The 23560-nt window shown below is 37.9% G+C and overlaps 1 protein-coding gene and 1 non-coding gene across 3 annotated transcripts in view; both read right to left on the bottom strand.

Moving 5' to 3' along the window:
• Positions 1-23560, bottom strand: part of MND1 (meiotic nuclear divisions 1) — a 69553-nt gene that overhangs the window by 34869 nt on the left and 11124 nt on the right. For both annotated transcript variants that reach the window (XM_032862539.1, XM_032862532.1), the window contains exons 3-4: positions 22592-22649; positions 18153-18301 (exon numbers count right to left, since the gene is read on the bottom strand). In XM_032862539.1, the coding sequence (XP_032718430.1) occupies positions 18153-18301; positions 22592-22649 (207 nt within the window). The remainder of the gene's footprint in view (positions 1-18152; positions 18302-22591; positions 22650-23560) is intronic.
• LOC116871878 lies at positions 21202-21330 on the bottom strand. The gene has a single exon (XR_004383544.1). It is a non-coding gene; the product is annotated as a small nucleolar RNA SNORA65 (small nucleolar RNA).

Genomic DNA, 23560 nt, shown 5'->3' with positions numbered 1-23560 from the left:
CACAGAAGACACAGTAGCTGCAGTAGCTACCTGGATCCAAAAGGGGAAAGCCAAAAAATGGCAGAGAAGCTAGTCATCAATCCACGGTTAGAGTGACCAATCCTGACAGCCCATCTCCAAACTTCTTATATAAGAACCCCTACTATTTAACCCACTTTGGATCTACTTTTCTGTTATTTGTGGCTGAAAATATCCTGATTCATGTTTATGAAAAAACCCATAATGTTGGGCAGCATTTCCCAATGGAACATTAATCCCTCATGACAATGGGTCAATTAAGGGGCACCTGGGTGGCTCAGTCAGTTAAGCATGACTTTGGCTCATATCATGATCTGAGGGTCCTGGAACTGAGCCCCATGTCAGGCTCCCTGCTTTGTGGGGAGTCGGCTTGTCCCTCTTTCTTGGCCTCTCTCATGCTCATGCTCTCTCTTTCAAATAACTAAATAATCTAAAAAAAAAAAAAAATGGGTCAAGTAAGATTCACAATGCATACGCCAGCATATTATAGGATCTGAGAACTCAAATAAACTAGTTTATCTTTATTAACCCAGGATCCCCCAATAGTTTTCATTATAGAACTTTCCTTTTAACTAACACCTATTATATATCCATTCCACAGAATTACTTTGGGTAATGATGAGCTAGTGTCCCGCGAATCATAACTCGGGTAAAGTGGTAAAAGAAAGTATGGTAAAAAGTGGTAAAAAGAAAGTGTGGAGTTTAAAATTCATGCTTAATCATTCATATACATGATATTTCTGAGGCTAAATCTTCCCCATGATGAGATTACTATAATCATGACTACGTAGTGGAAATCATCTTTACTGCTATATGTTGTAGACTGAAAGACAAAGAAAACCTATAGGCCAAGAAGGAAGGCTCCTAGACCAAGAACACAGTATTAGGGACTGAAACTGAACAGAGCTGTATTGATTTACGCTTTCATTCAACATTTATTATGTCTCTTCCTGTCTCAATAATTGCATTAAATGCTAGGGAGAAAGCATGATTAAGATATCTCTGCCCTCAAAGAACATCTGCTGTGGAAATAAGGAACATAAAGACTTCACTCTATAAAAGGAATATATATAAGATGGTCAAAGCACAAAGAAGTTCTAAACTATTGAGGAGGAAGGGATAAAACTCAGAAAAGATTCTTAAGGTGGGTCCTAATGGATATAAGTCTCTGATTGCTGTGCAGGTTGGAGTCTGTTAGTTGCACTAGTAAAAAAAAGCCAGCCAGGCACAGCATGTAAAAACACAAAGATATAAAATGAGTAGCACTTAGGAAGCTATAAACAATTCAGTATAACTGGTCTGTAGGTCTAGCAAAGGGGTAATAGCAGGCTATTAGGCTGGCTAGTGGCGGGAGCTAGATTACAGAGAGCCTTAAGCCAGTCTGAGGAATCTGGACTTTATTATTCAAGAGTGAGAAAAGTCTAAAGGACGTTAAAGATAACAACTATAGCAGATAGGAGAAAGTGAAGACTGGAGACAGGGAGACTGGTGAAGAAAATAATTCAAAATTCTGGGCCAGAGATAATGAAAATCTAAGCCCAAACAGTGGCAGTGGGGCTGGAGACAGAGACATTTGAGAGATATCACTGTGTAGAATCAACTGAGGTTTTAGCATGAGCTGGATAACTACCACGTTTGGGCAACGAAGAGGACAGTAGATCCAGGGTCTAGGAGATACAGAAGCAGGTTTGGGTAATGAACTGAGCTGTGAACATATGACTGTGATTTGCCTGTCAGCCATTCAAGGAGAGAGGTCTAGTCAATAGCTGAACACACAAGTGTGGAGCTCAAAGCAGAGGTATAGGCAGGAGATAAAAACTGGGAAATAAGAGGTATGCAGGTGGCAATGGAAGTCACAGGAATAGATAAGATTTCCCAAGAATGCTCAGAGCAAGAAGGGAGAGGGACTGAGGACAGAATGCTGTGGGCCAGCCTAGGGATCCCTAGTTTGTCAAGGAAGTTGCTTGAATTTGAGTTATTTTTCCCTATTTCAAAAATCTTCACAGAAAACCTGTATCCTAAGACAGAAGCCACCTAGGCCAAAGTCCCATGAATGGTAGTCTTAAATGATAGTTCTTTAAAAATGAGACTCGGGTAAAAAGAATATGCAAACTCTTCCTTACAATTAGGGAGACTGAAGTACTATTTTAAAGCTTAGATTTATATCAGCTAAATATGTTAGCACTAGTTATTTCACATCAATTTTGTAGAGCTCTTACTGGTGTCACTTAGATCTCTGGTTGAAAAAATGAAAAACAAAATGGAATAGGAATGAAATAATAGTCATGAATCTAAAACAGGGCCTTGATAATAATTTGGAAAATACCAGACTAAGATTATTACAGGAATGAAAACAGGGCAAGTACAAGAAACACTAAACTAACTAAAGGTAACTGACAATAATTGGTAATGGTTTACATAAAAGGTAAATAGAACCAAAATTAAACTTCCAATGTGAAGGCACCAGAATTATGGAAGTGACAGACGCCAGGATGATCTCCATTTTCTATATTCTTAGACATGCTCAGTTAAAAATTGAAGTCTGTAAAGAATATGAAATTTCTTTTAGAGCTACAGATTTTACTCAGATATTGGTTATACAGATTAAGACTGTAGTCTAAGGGAATAAGTGTGGAGGAGAAAACATTCTTTAGAATCAATCTTGAAGGACATGAGAGAGAAGAGAAGAAAACAGGAATAAATGATAATAGAGTAGTACCCCCCGCTTATCTGCAGGAGATACAGTCCTAGACCCCTAGTGGATGCCTGAAACTTCAGGTGGTACTGAGCCCTACATATACTGTTTTTCCCTATACATAGATACCTGTGATAAAGCTTAATTAATACATTAGGCACAAGAAGAGATTAACAACAACAGCAACCATAAAACAATTACAATATGTTATAATAAAAGTTACGTGAATGTGCTTGCTACCCCTCTCAAAATGTCTTATGGCACCAATACTCGCTCTTCTTTTTGTTATGAAGTGAGATGAGAAAACATCTGAGTGATGAGATGAAGTGAGGTGAAGGACACAGACACCGTGACATGGCATTAGGTTGCTGTGGGCCCTGTGACCACACGTCAGAAGGAGATTCCTCAGCTTCTGGATACCATGGAGAGCAAAACTGCTGACAAGGGGGGGGACCACCATGGAATGGCCAGAAAACTTTTAATTATCAGGAGTAAGGAGCTCTACAAGGCAGTCAACCTTGTCAGAACTGGTAGAAGGAAGAAATTATGAAGAGAGAGCAAACCAGCAGAAAGGCACTGAAAGCATTAAGTACTGGCACCAGAAGCAGTGAAATCCAGGAGAAAAAACTGAGGCAGCAGTATAATGAATTAAGAGTTTGCTCCCTCTCGGCTACTGTGGAATAGTACCTGATCATTTCTCTTTGGCTGAACATGTTAACATGCAATTCATTTATGGTCTAGTTTCCTTCTGAATCAAAATATGAATTTGCAAGGACATGGTTAGCATGGTGTTACAGGACTGAGAAAGCGCACCAACACTTTTTGAAGGACTGAATGGCTCCCCACTTCTTATGGTAAAGGCTTTCCAATCGGGTGGATGGCTTTCCACTGTCTGGCCATTGTCCCCCTTTAACTCCCTAAGGTCCCATCAGTCCATTTCAGTCATTCTACTCTAGTCACACTGGCCTCTTTCATGTTTTGTAAATTTAATGTGTTCATAAGGCCTTTGCACCTGCTGTTTTCATTGTCTAGATAGGTCTCTCTCTCTGGATGTTCCTCCCCAAGATATCACAGGTTAACTCCCTCTCCTTCCAAATGTGCTTTCTCAGTGAGGTCTACTATGACCACTTGATTTTTAAATCTGCACCCTGCCCCCCAACTCTAGCACTACTCTTTTTTTTTCATATACCCATCACCTATTCATATAATACACAGTCTGCATGTAATTATGGTAACTATGTTTATTGTTTGATATCTGTCTCCCTCTACTAGAAAATGAACTCCACAAAGGGAGGAATCTTTATCTGTTTTACTCACCGACACATGTCCCAAGAGCCCAAAACAGTGCCTGGCGCAGAGCTGAAGCTCAATAAATACTTCTTGGATGAATGAACAGATGAATCATGGGGAGAGACAGAAAGTGAGTCTTCTGGAAGGTGTGGTGAAGCTTTTTCAGCACTGTCTTTGAGGATATATCATATCCAGATATTGAAAAAGTTCAGCCCAGGAAGAGAAAGCTGGTAAGGAGGAAGACAACAGAAAGCATACAGACTCACCATAGCTATGCTTGAGCACAGATGGCCTTGGTGAAGAAAGAAGGGATGTGATACATGAACAATAAACGAACATCTCCATGTGTGAAAGTTGGGGAAGTAAGACCTGATGCTCTCAATCTTCTCCATCAAGTAGAATGCAATTATCAAAGCTCCTGAAAGGGGCGCCTGGGTGACTCAGTTAGTCAAGCAACTGCTTTTGGCTCAGGTCATGATCCTGGAGTCCCATGATTAAGTCCAACATCAGGCCCCCAGCTAGGTGGGGAATTTGCTTTTCCCTCTGATCCTCTCCCATCTCATGCTCTCTCATTCCCTCTCTTTCAAATAAATAAATAAAATCTTAAACTCCTGAAAGACTGAATTTTACTTATGAACTACAAATGTTAAGTAGCTTTGTAATTTAGCTTACTAAAGAGGAGAAATAGTTGCCAACTATTTACCTTGTTGATATAATGTGACCTTAAAGAAACCAAATTCCACAAAAATCAAAGTCCCTTCTTATCTGAAAGAAATACTAAAAATGATAAATCAAGAACGGAATTATTACCGGCGCCTGGGTGGCTCAGTGGGTTAAAGCCTCTGCCTTTGGCTCAGGTCATGATCCCAGGGTCCTGGGATCGAGCCCTGCATCGGGCTCTCTGCTCAGCAGGGAGCCTGCTTCTCCGTCTCGTTCTGCCTGCCTCTCTGCCTACTTGTGATCTCTGTCAAATAAATAAATAAATAAAATCTTAAAAAAAAAAAAAAGAATGGAATTATTACAATTTCTCCAGCTGGACTTTATTCCCTATTGAACATCTTATGAACAGAAAATGATTAATACAATAAAGACAGAACTTCCACTGAGAAAAACCAGCTTGATTTTGATATATTACTTCTCAGGATTTTACTTCCTAAAAGAAGTCCATTTTGGAACATTAGTTAGGCATAATTATTGATGCTTATAAGGTGATTATGCCACTAGGTGACGATTTTCTGGCTTACTACAGGAAAAACAGGCATTACTCTTCTTTCCTCATTAACAAAGGAGTAGAAGACTTTACAAGAGAGAGATAAATATAAATTTTACTGATAGAAAGCTGCACTGAATTCTACAAAACTAACATTTTAACAAACTGAACATAAGTTGATAATACTAACGCAGCAAGTAATGTCATTCCAAGCAATTTTATTTATTACTTTCTTTTGTCACTTTCTTTTTTCTTCCTTCATGTTGTAAAAATAATGACAAGAGCAACAAATTATAAATACAATGAGCCATACAGTCTCCCTGTGCTTTCTGCTACCAGAAGAGTCACTAAACTGTTACACTAGGTATCAATGAGGGCCTCCAGCAAGCCAGGTCCTGTAAGGGACATAGTATACACATGATCTCACTGGAGATTTTAATATTGCCATTTTACGGATTAAGAAATGGAAATCCAGAGACAGTAGGTAATTTTGACTAGGTAGTAAATGGCAATATTGCTAGCTGAAATGAGGTCACCTAGATATCAAAATCTATGCTTTCCAAAGAGAATCCTGTCCCTGTGGGTATCATATGTTAAATCTGTCAACATTTTAAATACTAATAAACAATGTCCAGAACAGGGGTGCCTGGGTGTCTCAGTTGAGTGTCTGCCTTTGGCTTGAGTCATCCCAGGGTCCTGGGATAGAGCCCCGCATCTGGCTCCCTGCTCTGCAGGGAGACCACTTCTCCCTCTCCTCTGCTGTTCTCCCTGTTTGTGCTCTCTTTCTCTCTCAGTGAAATAAAAAAAATCTTAAAAAAAACCCAAAAAAACAAAAAAAACAAAAAACAAAACAATGTCCAGAACAATTTCAAATGAGGTATCTTCAAAAACAAACTATATTTTGAGCTATATAGCATATACTTAGCTAAGATTAATCTTTTGAAATAACATATTAAAATAAAATGGTATCTTTGGTCAAGAAGAACCTTTCAGGGTTGCCTGGGTGGCTCAGCTGGTTAAGTGTCTGCCTTCGGCTCAGGTCGTGATCCCAGGGTCCTGGGATCCAGTCCCACATCGGGCTCCCTGCTCAGCCAGGGGACTGCTAGGAGACTGCTTCTCCCTCTCCCTCTGCCTCTGCCCCTCCCCTGCTTGTGGCTTTCTCTCTCTCACTCTCTCAAATAAGTAAATAAAACTTAAAAAAAAAAAAAAAAAAGAAGAACCACTTTTCAATGCAGCAGTAATCAAAATTATTCAATAAGTAAGACCCTCTGGCATTTAAAAAAGTAGAAAACCCTTGGGCAGACAATATTTGTAGAAGTATAAACATATACCAATAAAAATGTATTTGTACAGCAAAACTAGCAAAAAAAAAAGATTATACAAGAAAATGGTCAAGTATTACCATATTTCAAGGAAGAATGAAAACACAAATATTATTTGTTGATTTTAACAGTTTAGCCCAGCATCACTAGTGCACCCCAAGGGGGGAAAAATCAAAGATAAAGCGGAATGTTTTCTGTATAACTCAGGTATTCATAGAGAATGGACTACATTATCAATAAACACTTTATTATCTGATCAATTACGCTACAGTTATAGAACTTTATACTCCCATAAAATAATGTCCTGTTTATGTTACTATGCCTGAGGCCAACCCTTTTGGCTCACTGACTCATCTAATCTACCTCCAACCTCCTTCCTCCGGTACCCAGTTCCATTCCCAGTTTCCTGCAGAGCTAGAAGTGGCAGTATGACAATACTTCGACCTATAAAAATTAGGTAAAAGCCTATTAGAGAGCTTTTGGAAAAGCTTTTGTTTTCCTGCTAAGAGAGACAGCCATTCCAGCAACTTCCCTTTCCCCTCTTCCATACCATTCTTCAGCTATGACAAGAGGAACTGTGGCAGCCATGTCATGATCATGATGGAAAGGCCAAGGGGATCACAAAGATGCCGACTCTGATACCACTGCGTCACTGATCAAGACTAAGACACACCTACCTCTGGACTGTGTGTGAGAAAAATAAACTTCCATTTCAGCCACCATTAGTCAGATACTCAATTACTTGCAGACAAAAGTAATCTTTATCAAACCTCCTAGGAAACTTTAAAGCTAGTAAGAATGGAGTTTAGAAGCTGATCAGTTGTATGATGTGTTCCTTTATTTGTTCAAATTGTTAAATGCCTACGTTCTATCAGGCTTCATGTTAGGTTTGGGGGAGAGAAGTTGAAGATAAAAAAGTCTCTTCGTTTGAGCCACAACCTTAATATGAGAGAGAGAGGTATAAATATGACAAGTGTGATAAATGCTCTAATAGAGCATGAACAGACTTCAATAATAGCAAAGGGGAACCATGAGATTTTCTTTCTTTTTGTTTTTGCAGAATTCAAAGTCTAGATGTAAATCAGAAAACTCTAAGACCAACCAGGACCAGTCCTGCTCTTTCGTCCCAAATGATCAACGAAAAGTGGGAAAGGAAGAAGAAAGTCCAGGAAGCAAATGAAAGTTAGACATTGGTGAGGATTTCTGATAACCCTGACCTACCTACAGCTGTTGTCCACACTATTAGGGCACAGGAGGTGCAAAGCAGCACTCTGGCCCATTGTCTTCAGGAGCACAGTGGGCCTCAAATTGCTCCATCTTATTTTTACAGACCCAGAGTGGTCTGGAAGACCTCGCTGGGAGAGAGGGTGCCCATGCCCAAGGAAGAGAAAGAGTACACTAACTTGAGTAGGAGATGCAGCTGCAAGGCAGAGAACTAAGAAGGAACACTGGTATTTTAGGTGATGCCAGCCTGGGTAAATGCTAAGGACCAGACACTTCTTCCAAAACCGTTCCTATGTAAGCCAGAATACAGATGTTCACCCCAAAGAGAAAGTGGGCCGCTGGGGAGGGAAGAATCCAAACTGGCTGAATTTACCTCAGTTTATTGAGAAATCCTTCAGGTGACTTCGTTTTTTACTACCAGGTGGAATAGGCTCAAATTTGAACTTAGGTTTAATTCTTGCCCATGTGAGTTTGTAAGTTGAGCATTTATATTTGCTATGTAAGGATCCTGTATATATTTTTACCCAAAAACATTATCACTGTCATCATTTATGCTACCTGAACCTTTCAGAGAATATAGAGAGACAGCATGTGTTCTCCATCCACATACACAGACAAGCAGCAAAAGGGAAATCCACTTTTAGGTTAAAAATGCTGTTTTTTAAAAATCTGAGCTTTGTAGACTCAAAGTGTACACTACTCATGACTATGGATTCTACTCCTAAACTTCTCCCCAGCCTATTTTCCTCCACCCTAGAGCCAGTGTCTTATTTCAGGACTTCATCATCTCTTAGCTGAACAATTTTACAGTGGACATTCCAACTTACCCTCTGTTCTGCCAGCAGAAGCATCTTTCTAAAATAAGGCTCTGAGGGGCACCTGGGTGGCTCAGCTGGGTTAAGTGGCTGCCTTCGGTGCAGGTCATGTTCTCAGGGTCCTGGGATCCTGCCCAGATTTGGAGTTGGAGTTAGGGCTCCCCACTCAGTAGGGCTGTGCTTGTCCCTCTCCCTCGACCCCTCCCCTCAGCTCATGCTCTAATAAATAAATAAAACATTTAAAATAAAATAAGGCTCTGATTACCTCATGTCTCTACTCAAAATCCTTCAACTGAGAAAGAGTCGTTTATTATCTGCCTACCAGCTATATAGTTCATTCATCCCTTACACAAAATGGAGCAGTACAGAACAACACCTCATACATGAGGTGCCTGACTAGCTCAGTCACTAGAGCATGTGACTTTTAACCTCAGGGTTTTAAGTTCAAGCCCATGTTGGGTGTAGAGATGACTTAAAAAAAAAAATCTTAAAAGAAAAAAGATTCTGTCACACATTATCTAGTTCTGTACACATCAGGTCTTTGCATAAAATAATAAAAGCTAAAGCATTACTATGTATTGTGGCACCTGGCTGGCTGAGTCTGTAGAGTACGTGACTCTTGATCTCAGGTGGTGAGTTCAAGCCCAACATTGGGCATAGAGTTTTACATTAAAAACAAAACAAAACAAAACAAAACAAAACACATTTCTATGTATTAGTCATTGCTGTAAGCAGCTATATATAACACATTTGTTTATCACAGCTACCCTGTGAAGTAGGAAACATTAGGAACATTTTACATATGAGAAAAAAAGAGGCAAAAGAGATCCCTAGTAAATGGAAGAAGTTGGATTGGAATCTAAAGAATCTTGGTCTGGAGTCTACTCTCTTAGGCCACTGCCTTAACATACTGGTCTCTGTTACCCACTATGCCCTTCACCCTCAAGACCCTTATGAGCTCCTGTAATTCTTTTCAGAACCAATTTAAATGTCTCCTTCCTTAACGGCAAAGGCTATCCTCAGCAGAATTAACCTTCACCTCCTTTTGTACTACATCTTCTTCAGTATAACACATATCACACCACCATGCAATGATTTGTGGACATGTGTGTCTCCTCACTAGACTGTGAGGTTCTGGGGACAGGAACTACCTAATTTATCATTATGTCCTTCTCATCAGTTTCAATGCCTACCGCAGCATCTTTAAGTTACAATAAGATAATCTATTAGGGTCTTCCAAATCAACACACTGTGTCTGAAATCCATCTTAGCATGGATTTCGAAATGTAATGCTTAACTTTCATAAAAAGTTTATTACTTGCCTTACCAAGTACAGAACATGAGACACAAATTTGAATATTTTTATATTGCCCAAAGAACTTAGCACACTGCACTGTATAATTGATGGCTTATTTGGCACCTTAGAAAATATTAAAGAGAAACATAAATTATAACCATGAGGCTTTTAGACTGTCTTTAATAGTGATCAATGCATACAACCTAAAGGCAAGGAAGAAAAAAGAATGTGTTTCTTGATTTAATTTTCGGATCTACTACGAGAATGTCCATTCTCAAGAGATGAATACATTCCTGTACATAATCACTGGCAGGAACAAAGCAGAACAGAATGATGAAAAACAAAGCCAGAAACAAGCAAGCAAGAAAGAAATGAAAGAAGGAAATTTAGAGTTCCTCCACTCTCTCTCTAATCTGGAAGTAATTAACAAGAAACTCAAAGGAAGCTAACCTTTCACTTTGGCAATATGCTAAATAAACTAATCCTTCAAGCGCAACCTTGAATTTGGAATCTGATTCACTGCCACACTAAGTGAGTACTTTCTATCCTATATAAATCCCAACATCTCTTGCAGCACTTTTAATCACAACTCTATTATACTTTTCACTCTTAATTTCACTCTTTCATGGGCATATATCTTATCTTTAGCACAGGTTACAAGTTCTTATAAAGTATGAATGTTGACTTCTACTTCTACAAGCTACCTCGGGTATTTGGTAAAATGTTTTGCATGTGGTAGACCCTCAAATATTTGTTCTGACTGAATAAACTTAGAGTGTATACTCCTAGGTATAGGAGAATATAAAATATAGCTGAATCTTTGGCTGCCACATACTGAGCACCATATCACTTAATCTATATCACAACCCTTTCAAATATAATCTCTATTTTACAAACTGGGAAACTGAGGATTTAAAGAGTCTAAGAAATTTTCTGGAAGATCCTACAACTAGTAAGAAGTGAGGTTGTGATTTCAATCCATGTCTCACTTTGAACTACTTCTGTTTCCATTAAGCCACATCGCTTCTTTAAAATAAGTGATCTTCAGAACCATGGCTGAGGGGCACCGTCTGATATTGACATGCCATCTCAAATTTTAGTGAAAGAATAAAGCGGGTTTAGGTCAGTGAAAAGGCACTGAGTTTTGTTTGTTTTTTAAATAACTATTTATAGCAAATGTCAAGGGTTATCAACCTTTTACAAATGATTTATCATTTATCAAATCATTTATCAAATGATTGTATCATTTATCAAAATCACGTTTTTCATTTACTTCTGGAGTGCTTAGAACAGAAGGTATAGGACTACTGCCTAGGTGTTCTCTTCTGACTTGACCTGATTTCTGAGCATGTGTGTGAGATTAGTCTTTGACCTCCAGCTTGTAAATGGGGGAGTGGAGAGAGAGGTGTATCACAAATACATCTGATGCCAACTCTCAGACCTGTAGGGAGAGGAGTATGTTAATAGTAACTAATCAGAACATCGTATTCCTCAAACATTCAGAGCAGTGATAAAAAGTTCACTTTTTAAAAACAGATTCACTGAACTAGAGATTCTAACTAGACCTCTTCCTTACTTCTACTAAGGTTTGCCAAGCTCCTTCCCTTTTAAGTAGATATCATGCAAAATCCAGAGGCAACGAAATAAAAAACATACATTAAGCCTTTTATTCCCTGAAAGATAAAGAGTTTCTCTGGCTTAAGAAATCAACCAAGAAATATTTAATCAGCACCTGTTATGCCCAATTTCGGGCACAAATAATTACCTGGAAGAAGGTAATGAATTAATTACCTACTAATAAAGAAATAATTACCTGGAAGAAGAATGAAAAGAACAAAAGACTGGTAGAAAAAAGTTCAGAGAACAATTATCTAATAAAGGATTTGCAATAGGAATATATAAAGAATTGTCTAAACTCAAAAATAAAAACAAACCAAGTTTTAAAAAAGACCAAAAAAAGGGGCACCTGGGTGGCTCAGTTGGGTAAGCATTCAACTCTTGGTTTTGGCTCAGGTCATGATCTCAAGGTTGTGAGACTGAGTCCTGCAGTGGGCTCCACGCTCAGTGTGGAGCCTACTTAAGATTTTCCCTCTTCCTCAACCCCCCACCCCCAACTCACACATGTGCTCTATTTAAAAAAAAAAAAAAAAAAGAAAAAAGAAAAAAAAATTTTAAATAAGAGATCTGTATCAACACTTTATCAAAAGAAGACATATGGATGACAAATAAAGATGTGCAAAGATGCTCAACATTATTAGTTTTTGGGGAAATGAAAAAAAGACATAATGAGATATCACTATATATTTATTAGAATGGGTTTCATACTAAGTATTGACAAGGATGTGGGAGGACTGGAAGTCTCATACATTACTGGTGGGAATGTAAAATGCCATAGAATTTTAGAAAACAGTTAAATATACACCTACCATATGATCCAGCCATTCCACTTCCAGGTATTAATCCAACATAAATAAAAATATATGTCCCTACAAAGACTTGTACACAAATATTTATAGCAGCATTACTTCTAATAGCTCAAAACTAAAACAAAAAACCCAAACGTCTATCAAAAGGTAAACAGACTGTCATATCTCCATATAATGGCATATCACTAAGCAATAAAAATGAATGAATAATACAGCAACATGGATACATCGAGATAATTATGCTGAGTAAAAGAAGCCAGGAAAAAAGAGTATATACTGTATAATTCTATTTATATAAAATTCTAAGACATATAAATCAATGTATAGTGACAGAAAGCAAATCAGTGCTCGCTTGGGGATAGGGGCAGAGAAAGCAGGGAAGGGAAGGTAAGAGAGAAAGATTAAAAAAGGGAATGAAGAAATTTTTAGGGGTGAAGGATATGCTCATTATCTTGACTGTGGTAATGGTTTCATGGACATATACATATGCCCAAACCTACCAATTTATAATCTTTAAATGTGAGCAGTTTTTGTATGTCAATTATTCCTCAATATAGCTGTTAAAAACTAATCAAGAAGGTAAGACTTATACACGTGAAAGGTTGAACAAAATTTAAAATCTGTGGTCTGTATCCTCTAAATGGCCCCAATGTTTCCTGCTCCTTGGTATTTATGCCCATCTGCAATCTCTGCTTATGTGTGGGCTGTGTTTAATGACTGTTTCATTAAAATAGAATGTAGCAGATGTAAAAAGATGTCATTTCCAAGATTAACTTGTCAACAAATCCAGTAACTTCTGTCTTGGACTCCCCTGTTTGCTCTGTGGGAAGGCAACTGCTATACCATGAGCTGCCCTATGAAGAAGCCCTTCATATAAGGAATGAGGGAGGTCTCTGTCTAAACTCAGTCCAACAGCATTCAGGGGACTAAATCCAATAACCATCTGATTGAGTTTGGAAGCAAATCCTTTCCCAGATGAGCCTTCTGATGAGAATGCAGCCCTGCCCAACTGTTTGACTACAACCTGATGTGAGACTCTGAGCCAGAGGTACCTAACTAAGCCATGCCTGGATCCACAGAACTGTGAAATATCAATATTTGTTTCTTTAAGCCCCAAAGGTTTGGAATACACAATTTGTTACAAAGTGATAAACAACTAATAAAAAATCCAAGTTACCTTTACGGAAAAGAAGTCTTCAAAGCAATTGTATCCACTTAGAATACTTTCTGATAAAATAACAGAATATTTGACTAAAACTGGATTAAACAAAGGTTAATCAGTCCAAGGCTAGTGCATATCTCAAAATGCCACCAGAAACCCAAGCCCTTTTTATTCATGCTCTAACATTCTTAAGGAACAGGTCTTCCTCCTAATGTTTGTTATTGTAGGGTTACAATATAATCTCATGTCCACATCATGAAAAGGGGAAAAGACTGTGCCTTTATGACGAGAGTAAACACTTTCCTACAAACCTCAAAGCTAGTCTTCTACTTACATCTCACTCATGAGAACTGTTTTCCATTGCCACTCTTAGTTGAAAGGGAGTGTGGGAAGATGAGCAGTTTTTCCACAAGACACTCTGCTGCCTCAACAAAGTGTTTTGTTAGCAAAGAAGAAAGGGGCAATGTTCATTACATAGAAAACCAGCAGTATGTGCTAAAGCAATACATTATATTATGGTAAAACCAAAAATATTATAGATTTAGAGAAGGCCCAAAACAATGTAAGCTATGGGAGCTTGAGATGGTTTCTGAGAAGAGAGATGGTTAGAAATTGGCTAGGTAGAAAAGAAAGGCAAGGGAATTCTCTAAGAGGATAAAAGAACAAAAACCATGAAGGCAGGAAAATGCAATAAGGCCTAAAAGTAAATTACCCTGTATAAAGCATCTGATATTATGACTAACTTAAAAAAAAAAAAAAAAGCTGCTGAGTGATGAATATGCATGTTGTTTCCTAGCAGAGAAAACAAATGCAGCATCATGTTTAAAAGATTAAAAAAAAGGGCAAAAGGATCTGAATAGACACTTCTCCAAGGAAGATCGCAAATGGCCAGTAAACACATGAAAAGCTGCATGACATCATTAGTCATCAGGGAAATGGAAAGCAAAACCATAACGAGATGCTACTTCACAACCACTAGGATGGCTCGAGTCAAAAAGGCAGGTAATGATAAGTTTCAGTGAGGATGTGGTGAAACTGGAAGCTTTACACACTGCTGGTAAGAATGTAAAATGGTACAGCCAAATTAGAAGTCTGGAAGTTCTTTAAACAATTAATCATGTTATCAAATGACCCAGCAATTCCCAATAGAAATGAAAACCTATGTCCACACAAAAACTTGTGCGTGAGGTTTACAGCAGCATTGCATATAAGAATCAAAAGGTAGAAACAACACAAGTGGCCATCAAGTGGTGAATGGATAAATAAAATGTGGTATATTCATACAATGGAATACTATTTGGCCATAAAAAGGAATGACGTATTGATACATACTACAACATGGCAAACCTTGAACACATTACACTAAATGAAATAAGCCAGTAATGAAAGATACACATTATGTGATTCCATTCATTTGCAATGTCCAGAACAAGCAAAATTTATAAGACACAGAAAGTAGCTTACTGGGGGGCACATGGATGGCTCAGTCAGTTTAGTGTCTGGCTCTTGATTTTGACTCAGGTCATGATCTCAGGGCCCTGAGACTGAGCCTCAAGTCAGGCTCCCCACTTAGCATCGAGGCTGCTTGATATTCTCTCCCTCCTCCTCTACCCCTCCCTCTGCTCACATGTGCTCTAAAATAAATAAAATCTTTAAAAAAAAGAAAAAGGAAGGAAAGAAGTAGCTTACTAGTTGCCTACAGCTAAGCAGGGGTAGGTGGGCTGTTACCACCTTGCTCCAAACTACCATTACTTCACAACTGGTTTATTCCAATAACTTAATCTACCTGTTTCCCTGCTTCCATTCTTTGTCCACTAATGGATTCCAAGTGCCTAGAATAGTATCTGGTACACAGAAGACAGAAGGTATTCAGTAATTTTGTTGTTATTCTGACTCCAAGTCCTGTGCTCTTTTCCAGCGTTTTCCCTTGATTTATTTTCAAATATCTATCCTGGTAGAAGAGAGAGTGCTACTCAGCATACAAAACCCCTTCCTATTTCCAGGAATTGCTGGGGCCAATAAGAGGGAGCTAGCGCCCATCACAGAAACTAGAAACCCCAATTATTTATTTCCCCAGCTCCCCTGACAACTAGAGCATGGGTCTGTAACCCAGTTGGTCAATCACTCGTACTTCCCCAAACTGTGACTAGTAGCTAGGCCAGAAGTTTTTTTTTTTTAATTTTTTGAGGCTTTTTGAGGGGGGAGGGGCAGCAGCAACATCTGCTTCTTTAGTCAGGGTCAGGAGCACCAGTGGAATCATCTGAGGGCAGCAATATCAATAGAGCTAGGTTCAGGGGTCATGGCATGGTTCTGGGGCAGCAGAATCCTCACCACACAGGATTCATGGTGTAACTCGGGCTGTGGCCTGGCTGTGCACTTTCCCTCAGTTCCTGCCTACTTCTAGAACTGGGTTTCTAGCCTTCCCAGTGATTCTGTAAGTCCTTCTTGTATCTTCCAATAAATTCCTTTTCTGCTAAACGCAGCCAGACTTAGTTTGTGTTGCTTATGATTAAAAACACAGACTGACGGAGGGCTGCCTACAAACTTTGACCTTAAACCCAGGAGCAGCACTGTAAAAAAGTGGTGTTTCAGAATTTTCCTGTGAAGAAATGTAATCCCATATTCTTTCCAGACAGAAAAAAATTAATCTCCTTTACTATTCTTGATTAACTTTTCCTATTCCTATTATCTTCTAGAGAATCAGAGATCTTCCTATCTCATCCCAAAACAAGTCCATAGCCCATTTCCCTAAAGTTCCAGTTTTTGCATACACTGTAAATGCCACATGATAATTCACCCCTTCAGTTGCATAAAAGAATAAAAAAATAAAATTCAAATGTAGAGGAATCTCGTAATGCAGACAGAATACACGTTCTTGGAAGCAACCAAGAATACAAAATACAGGGGCACCTGGGTGGCTCAGTGGGTTGAAGCCTCTGCCTTCAGCTCAGGTCATGATCCCAGGGTCCTGGGATGGAGCCCCGTGTCGGGCTCTCTGCTCAGCGGGGAGCCTGCTTCCCTTCCTCTCTCTGCCTGCCTCTCTGCCTACCTGTGATCTCTATCTGTCAAATAAATAAATAAAATCTTTAAAAAAAAAAAAAAGAATACAAAATACATGTTGCTTGGAAGCAACAAAACAAGTTTTGTTTATTCATAAACAAACTGCAGCACATCTATGCAATGGAATATTGTTCAGCAATAAAAAGAAATGAGCTACCAAGCCACCAAAAGACATGGAGGAAACTTAAATGTATATTACTAAGTGAAAGAAGCCAATCTGAAAAGGCTACAGACTGCATGATTCCAACAATAGGACATTCCAGAAAAGGCAAAACTATAGAATAGTAAAAAATGCCAGTGGTTGATAGGGATTAGGGGAGAGGGAAGGATGGATGAATACTGGCGCACGGGAGATTTTTAGGGCAGTGAAACTACTCTGTATGATCCTATAAGTGCAGATACATGACGTTTATGCATTTGTCAAAATTCATATAACATACAGAATGTGAATCCTAATGTAAACTATGGGCTTTATTTAATGACAAGGTATCAGTGTTGATTCATCAACTGTAACAAATGTACCACACTAAATGCAAAATGTAAATCACTTTTCAAAAGTTCATGTTATGCCATTTTACTTTTATGAAAGACCTATATTCATACCTATATTGCTAATTCAGAGAAATCTGAAGAGTATTTTTGCTTTTACAAAAAAAAGATAAAAGCAAAAATAATGTCTCAGTGTTCATTTTGTAGCAAACCAGTATAGAGGTAGCACGTACTCAGATCACTGAGCGTAGCCCCACCAAGTTCCTTCCCTGGGAATGATACTCAGCATTTTAGTGTCAACCTCCACAGCTTTGAGCTGTATCTATGAGCATCTGCGCTTTATCTTGATTTATTTTGTGCATCTGTTAGCAAGATGGTATCTTACAGGTATCACAAAAACCTAAGAGAGGCTACTTTTGGGGTCATGGACACTCAAATTTTTTCCATATAGATTATTGGTAATTGCTTTTTCTCTCTATGCCATTTTAACTTACAAAAGGTTTCATAGGAATGCTCCACTTTTGGTTAGTGGAGAACTAAACAGTTGACCACAGAACAATGCAGAGGTGAGGAGTGACCCTCATGAAGTCAAAAATCCACATATAACTTTTGACTCCCCCCAAACTTAACTACGAATAGACCACTGTAGGCCAGAAGCCCTACCAATAACATAAACAGTTGTTTAACACATATTCTGTATGCTATGTGTATTATATACTGTATTCTTACAATAAAGGAAGCTAGGAAAAAGAAAATGTTAAGACAATCATAAGAAAGAAGATAGATTTACAATATTACATGTATCGAAAAAAAATCCATGTGGAAGTGGACTCATACAGTTCAAACCCATGTTCTTAAAGAATCAACTGTATTTGGGAACTCTCTGTAGCTTCGCATCCAATTTGTAACCCTAAAAGAAACTAAAATAGTATAAAATAATATCATGGCATATGGAAGGATGAAAGTTAAAACATTCTAAGCAGCTTGTGCTGTTTAAGAGAAAGAGATCTTGATTATCCTTAGATTTTGACTCAAATAATGCATGTTAAAAATTTAATGGAAACCACTAAATGAAAAGAAGATTAAATGAAACAAAATCTTTTTCTAAAAAGCAGATCTGTAATTTTTAACTGTGGTGGCTTACCTGAGATTCCAGAATCTCCAACTTGCGTTTCCTCGCATGAAGAGCTTTACTTGGAAAAGCCCAGTAATAATTAGACGTTCCAATCCTCTCACAGTCGACCATACCATCATCAACCAAACTTTGAAGGACTTCTTTCACTGACATAGCAGCTAAAAGAGATCATTTTTAAAGATGCTATATTGACACATCATAAATATAATTAAAAGGCTAAAACTGAAGATAACACTTGCAACAAATATTACAGATCAAAGGTTAATAAATTAACAAATAAGGAGCTTTTAAAAATAACAACAAAAAAGGCAAAACACATCAACAGAAAAACAAAAGTATATCAATGGACATCTACAAAATACACAATCAATAAACAAAAATGTTCAACTCCATTAATAATTGAAGAAATGCAAAGTAAAGCAGTGAGATATGATTTCTTGACTACTAAATTAAATATATCTAAAAAATATAGTAAAACATTCAGGGTAATGGGTACTCTCAATATGGGAAGAAAATCTGGCAATATGTATCTAAAACCTTAGATATAGGCATAACTTTTATTTAGAAATTCCACTGTTAAAAATTCAGCTAAAGAAAATAATGATGGATATGCACAGAGATGCTTGTAAAGCACTGTTTTCCACAGAAAAAAATCCGGAAGCCAGTCCAATAACTGGACTTTTCAAAGTATTTTATTGTGACAGGATACTATGTAATCATTAAATTTATGTTATAAAGTATTTAATGGCATGGATATATATATATATGCATTAAAAATATACTTTGTAGAATTATAAAAAAATACAAAGTTAAAAGACAACAGGCATTAATTAGACAGTGGTTATCTTTAAACTGTGGGTAAGAGACAGTTTTTATTTCCTTCTTTTTTGTTCATTTTTCTTAATTTTTTTCCAAAAATGAACATGTATTGCCTTTTTTTGCTAAAAAAACTAAAAAAGAAAAAAAAAAACCTTGTGAACTGAATGTTAATGGTAGGAGTAAGATAAAAAAATCAGAAAGAGGGGCACCTGGGTGGCTCGGTTGTTAAGCGTCTGTCTTCAGCTCAGGTCATGATCCCAGGGTCCTGGGATCGAGCCCTGCATCAGGCTCCCTGCTCAGTGGGAAGTCTCCTTCTTCCTCTCCCACTCCCCCTGCTTATGTTCCCCCTCTCACTGTCTCTCTCTCTCTGCCAAATAAATAAATAACATCTTTTAAAAAATCAAAAAGCTTTTAAAAATAACATATAGGGGCGCCTGGGTGGCTCAGTGGGTTGAGCCTCTGCCTTCAGCTCAGGTCATGGTCTCAGGGTCCTGGGATAGAGCCCCGCATTGGGCTCTCTGCTCAGCGGGGAGCCTGCTTCCCTTCCTCTATGCCTACTTGTGATCTCTGTCTGTCAAATAAATAAATAAAATCTTTAAAAAAAAAGCTTATAAAAATAAATAAATAAATAAATAAAAATAACATAAAAATGTGAAGTCATTTCATAAATGTTTGAAATTCACAAACTATTCTTACTTTCTTTTTTTTCTATTCTTACTTTCTATTAAGTAAAACTGTACCAAGAAATTATTCATATTTTATTATTTTATTTACTTGTCAGAGAGAAGAGAGAGAGCACAAGCAGGGGGAGCAGCAGGCAGAGGGAGCAGCGGGGAGAAGGAAAGCACGCTCCCTACTGAGCAAGGAGTCTGATGTGGGACTCGATCCAAGGACCCCAGGATCGTGACCTGAGTTGAAGGCAGACGCTTAACTAACTGAGCCACCCAGACGTCCCCAAATTATCCATATTTTAATGTCATCTTCAATTTTTCCTACAGCAAATCCCCAAATATAATAAAATCTATTAGAAAACTAAAGATCTAATAAATTAAAAAAAATTGATACCAAATGTGCAAACCATCCAACCTCACTTGCAAAGAAGTACAAAGTGAAATGAAATATCAAGGATTCTAAAAATGAAAACACAGTTCTAAGAAATGAACGTTAATATAACTTGGTATAACCTTCCCTAAAGGCACTTTGAGAGTACGTATTAAATGCCTAAAACTACACAAGGTCCTACTTTCTTTCTTTTTTTCTCCCCAAGTGTGAGACTTGAACTCATGACCCTGAGATCAAGACCTGAGCTGGGATCCAGAGTCAGATGCTTAACGACTGAGCCACTCAGGTGACCCAAGTCTCTATTTTCTATTCTATTTCTAGGAACATTTCCTAATGAAGTAATAGGAGATGTGGAAAAAATTTAGGGGTGAGGAGGGAAAGGGATGAATAGATGGAGCAAAGAGGGTTTTTAGGGCAGTAAAAATACTCCGCATGATACCATAATGACGGATCTGCGTCATTAAACACTTATCCAGAACCACAGAATGCATGACAGCAAAAGTGAATCCCAATGTAAACCATAGACTTTGGGTGATTACAATGTGTCAACTGCAGTGTACCACTGATGAGTGATGCTGACAACAGGAGGGGGGAGCAGGAAGCATATGGGACCTCTCTGTACCTTCCTCTCAATTTTGCTGTGAACCTAAAACTGCTCTTTAAGAAAAAAAATTATAGATAGCATGTTACACATTAATTTTAGCAGCAAAATCTGGGAACCATCTAGGTGTTCAATAATAGTAACAGGCTAAACAAATTATGGTACAGTAGGCGGTCACAGAATGAAACATTAGAGATGCAGATGTTGTAAATTTTTTTTTAAATTTTATTTTTTATAAACATATATTTTTATCCCCAGGGGCACAGGTCTGTGAATCGCCAGGTTTACACACTTCACAGCACTCACCATAGCACATACCCTCCCCAATGTCCATAACCCCACCCCCCGTCTCCCAACCCCCCTCCCCCCATCAACCCTCAGTTTGTTTTGTGAGATTAAGAGTCACTTATGGTTTATCTCCCTCCCAATCCCATCTTGCTTCATTTACTCTTCTCCTACCCCCTTAACCCCCCATGTTGCATCTCCTCTCCCTCATATCAGGGAGATCATATGATAGTTGTCTTTCTCCGATTGACTTATTTCGCTAAGCATGATACCCTCTAGTTCCATCCTCCAGGCTGTTCCCATGCTTTCGGCACAGAGTCATCCACATGAAGAACAACCCTGTTTCCTAAGCTGGGGTTTACTCTCAGCTCACCACTGGACCGCACCAGCCAACAGAAACTGATCAGGTGCAGTGGCGGGTGGCTGGTGTTTGGAGATTTTTGATGACTGTTTCAATCTCTTTACTGGTTATGGGTCTGTTCAGGCTTTCTATCTCTTCCTGGTTCAGTTGTGGTAGTTTATATGTCTCTAGGAATGCATCCATTTCTTCCAGATTGTCAAATTTGTTGGCATAGAGTTGCTCATAGTATGTTCTGTAAATCTTTTCTTAAAAAAGTAAATGACATAGGGAAATGTAGATGATATAATGTTAAGTGAAAAAATTCATGAACACAAAACTGCATTTGCAGCATGATTCCCTCTGGGAAAAAAAAGGACAGATAAATGCATACACAGACACAGAGAACCTAAGAATTGGAAATCAAAATACACCAAAATGTTAATAGAGGTGATCCCAGAAAAGAGGGCTTATGAACAAATTTTACTTTGATTATATACTTTATAATTTTCAAATTTGTTAAAATAAACATGTATAGTTTATACAAGGAAAACAAGGTTTAAAAAATAAATATATCATACATAGTGGGTTTAACAGTGACCCTTCAAAAGATAACTCCCAAAACCTGTGAATGTGACCTTACTTGGAGAAAGGGTACAATTAAGGATCATAGGATGAAATCATCCTAGATTTAGGCTGGGTCCCAAATCCAATGACATATGTCCTTATAAGAGATAGAAAGGGAGAAAACAAAGGGGGAAGTTTATGTGAAAACAGAGGCAGAGATTAGAATGATGTGTCTATTATGCCAAGCACTACTGACAGCCACCAGAAGCTAGGAGAAAAGCATGAAATAGATTCTCCTTCAGAATCTCCAGAAGGAACCAATTCTACCAAAGCCTTGATTTTAGACTTCTGGCTTCCAGAATTATGAGAGAATACATTCTATTGTGTTAAGCCACCAAGTTGGGATAATTTGTAAAACTCCAATAGAAAACTAATATACCAGGTAAAAATATGAAGTCACATTTAAGAAATACCAGAACATACATGAACAGTTTTTACTTCTTTTGAAGTAAATTCTGCCTATAAATAAATGTGTGTTATTTGTGCATGGATGTGTGTGTGCATGTGTGTGTAGGTATAAGTATACATGCATACTCCATTTAAATTTTTCTAAAGCAGACACTTCATACATGTGAATCATGGCCATGGCCCAAGGACATCATGGAAGTGTTTTTACAGTCTTCATCCCTTGAAGTTTATGTTTTCATAAAGGAAAGACCATTGCAGAAGAGATGACCAATATTTCCCAAAATGTCTCAGCATGTCTTTGATACTTACTAATGCCTTTCTCTTTGGGAGCAATCTTCTCCATGTCTTTTAATTGAAATACATCTTTCTGTTTAAAAAAAGTTTAAAAAGAGATGAAAAACATGTATTTATCTTCTACCATATATTTATATTTACCATCATATATTAAAAAAACATTGTACTATAAAAGCTGTGTATGGTTATGAACAGTGCAACAGATCAAGTATTTTAGGGTTAGAAGAAACTGCAATTATCCTGTTTGATAGCTTCAACAGAACTTAAAAGGGACAGATTTTGCAAGAACATACAGTTCTTTAAAGTCACTGGAGAGCAGAATGTTAAGAACATCTTCCTAATGAAATATAAAAATTACTTATAATGAATTCTTTAACATGAGATAATCATCTTCTCTGACACTTTAAGACACAGTGGTTTGCTTAGCATATATCATATGCCACAGACTTAGCAGTTCTAAATAAAAACCAAACAGACAACTGTCAAGATTTGTTTCCATTTAAGGTTTCATGGAAGAGCTATACCTAAACAATAGGAAAATTATACAATTCATGGGTGCCTATCAATGATTCACCTATACAGGTGGCACGTGCACCACATGCAAAGCAAAACACTATGGGAAGAGAGGCATCTGGGTGGCTCCGTGGGCTCAGGTCATGATCCCAGGGTCCTGGGATGGAGCCCCACATAGGACTGTTTGCTCAGCGGGACGCATGCATCTCTCTCTCTGCCTACTGCTCTCCCTGCTTTTATGTGCTATCTCTGTCAAATAAGTAAACAAAATCTTAAAAAAAAAATTATGGGAAGATAAACATGTAGACTATTTAATCTTACTTGTAGTTGGAAAAAATCTATGCAGAACACTCCTTTATTCTTTTTTTTTTTTTTTTAAGATTTTATTTATTTGTCAGAGAGAGAGTACCCACAAACAGGCAGAGTAGCACTCTTCCTGTAGGGAGAAGTAGACTCCCTGCTGAACAGGTA

The sequence above is a fragment of the Lontra canadensis genome, unplaced genomic scaffold (assembly GCF_010015895.1).
Source record: "Lontra canadensis isolate GAN:19392208 unplaced genomic scaffold, GSC_riverotter_1.0 scaffold1, whole genome shotgun sequence".
NCBI lineage: Eukaryota > Metazoa > Chordata > Mammalia > Carnivora > Mustelidae > Lontra > Lontra canadensis.
The sequence above is the reverse complement of the archived record's forward strand: the minus strand, read 5'-3'. Positions and strand labels throughout refer to the sequence as shown.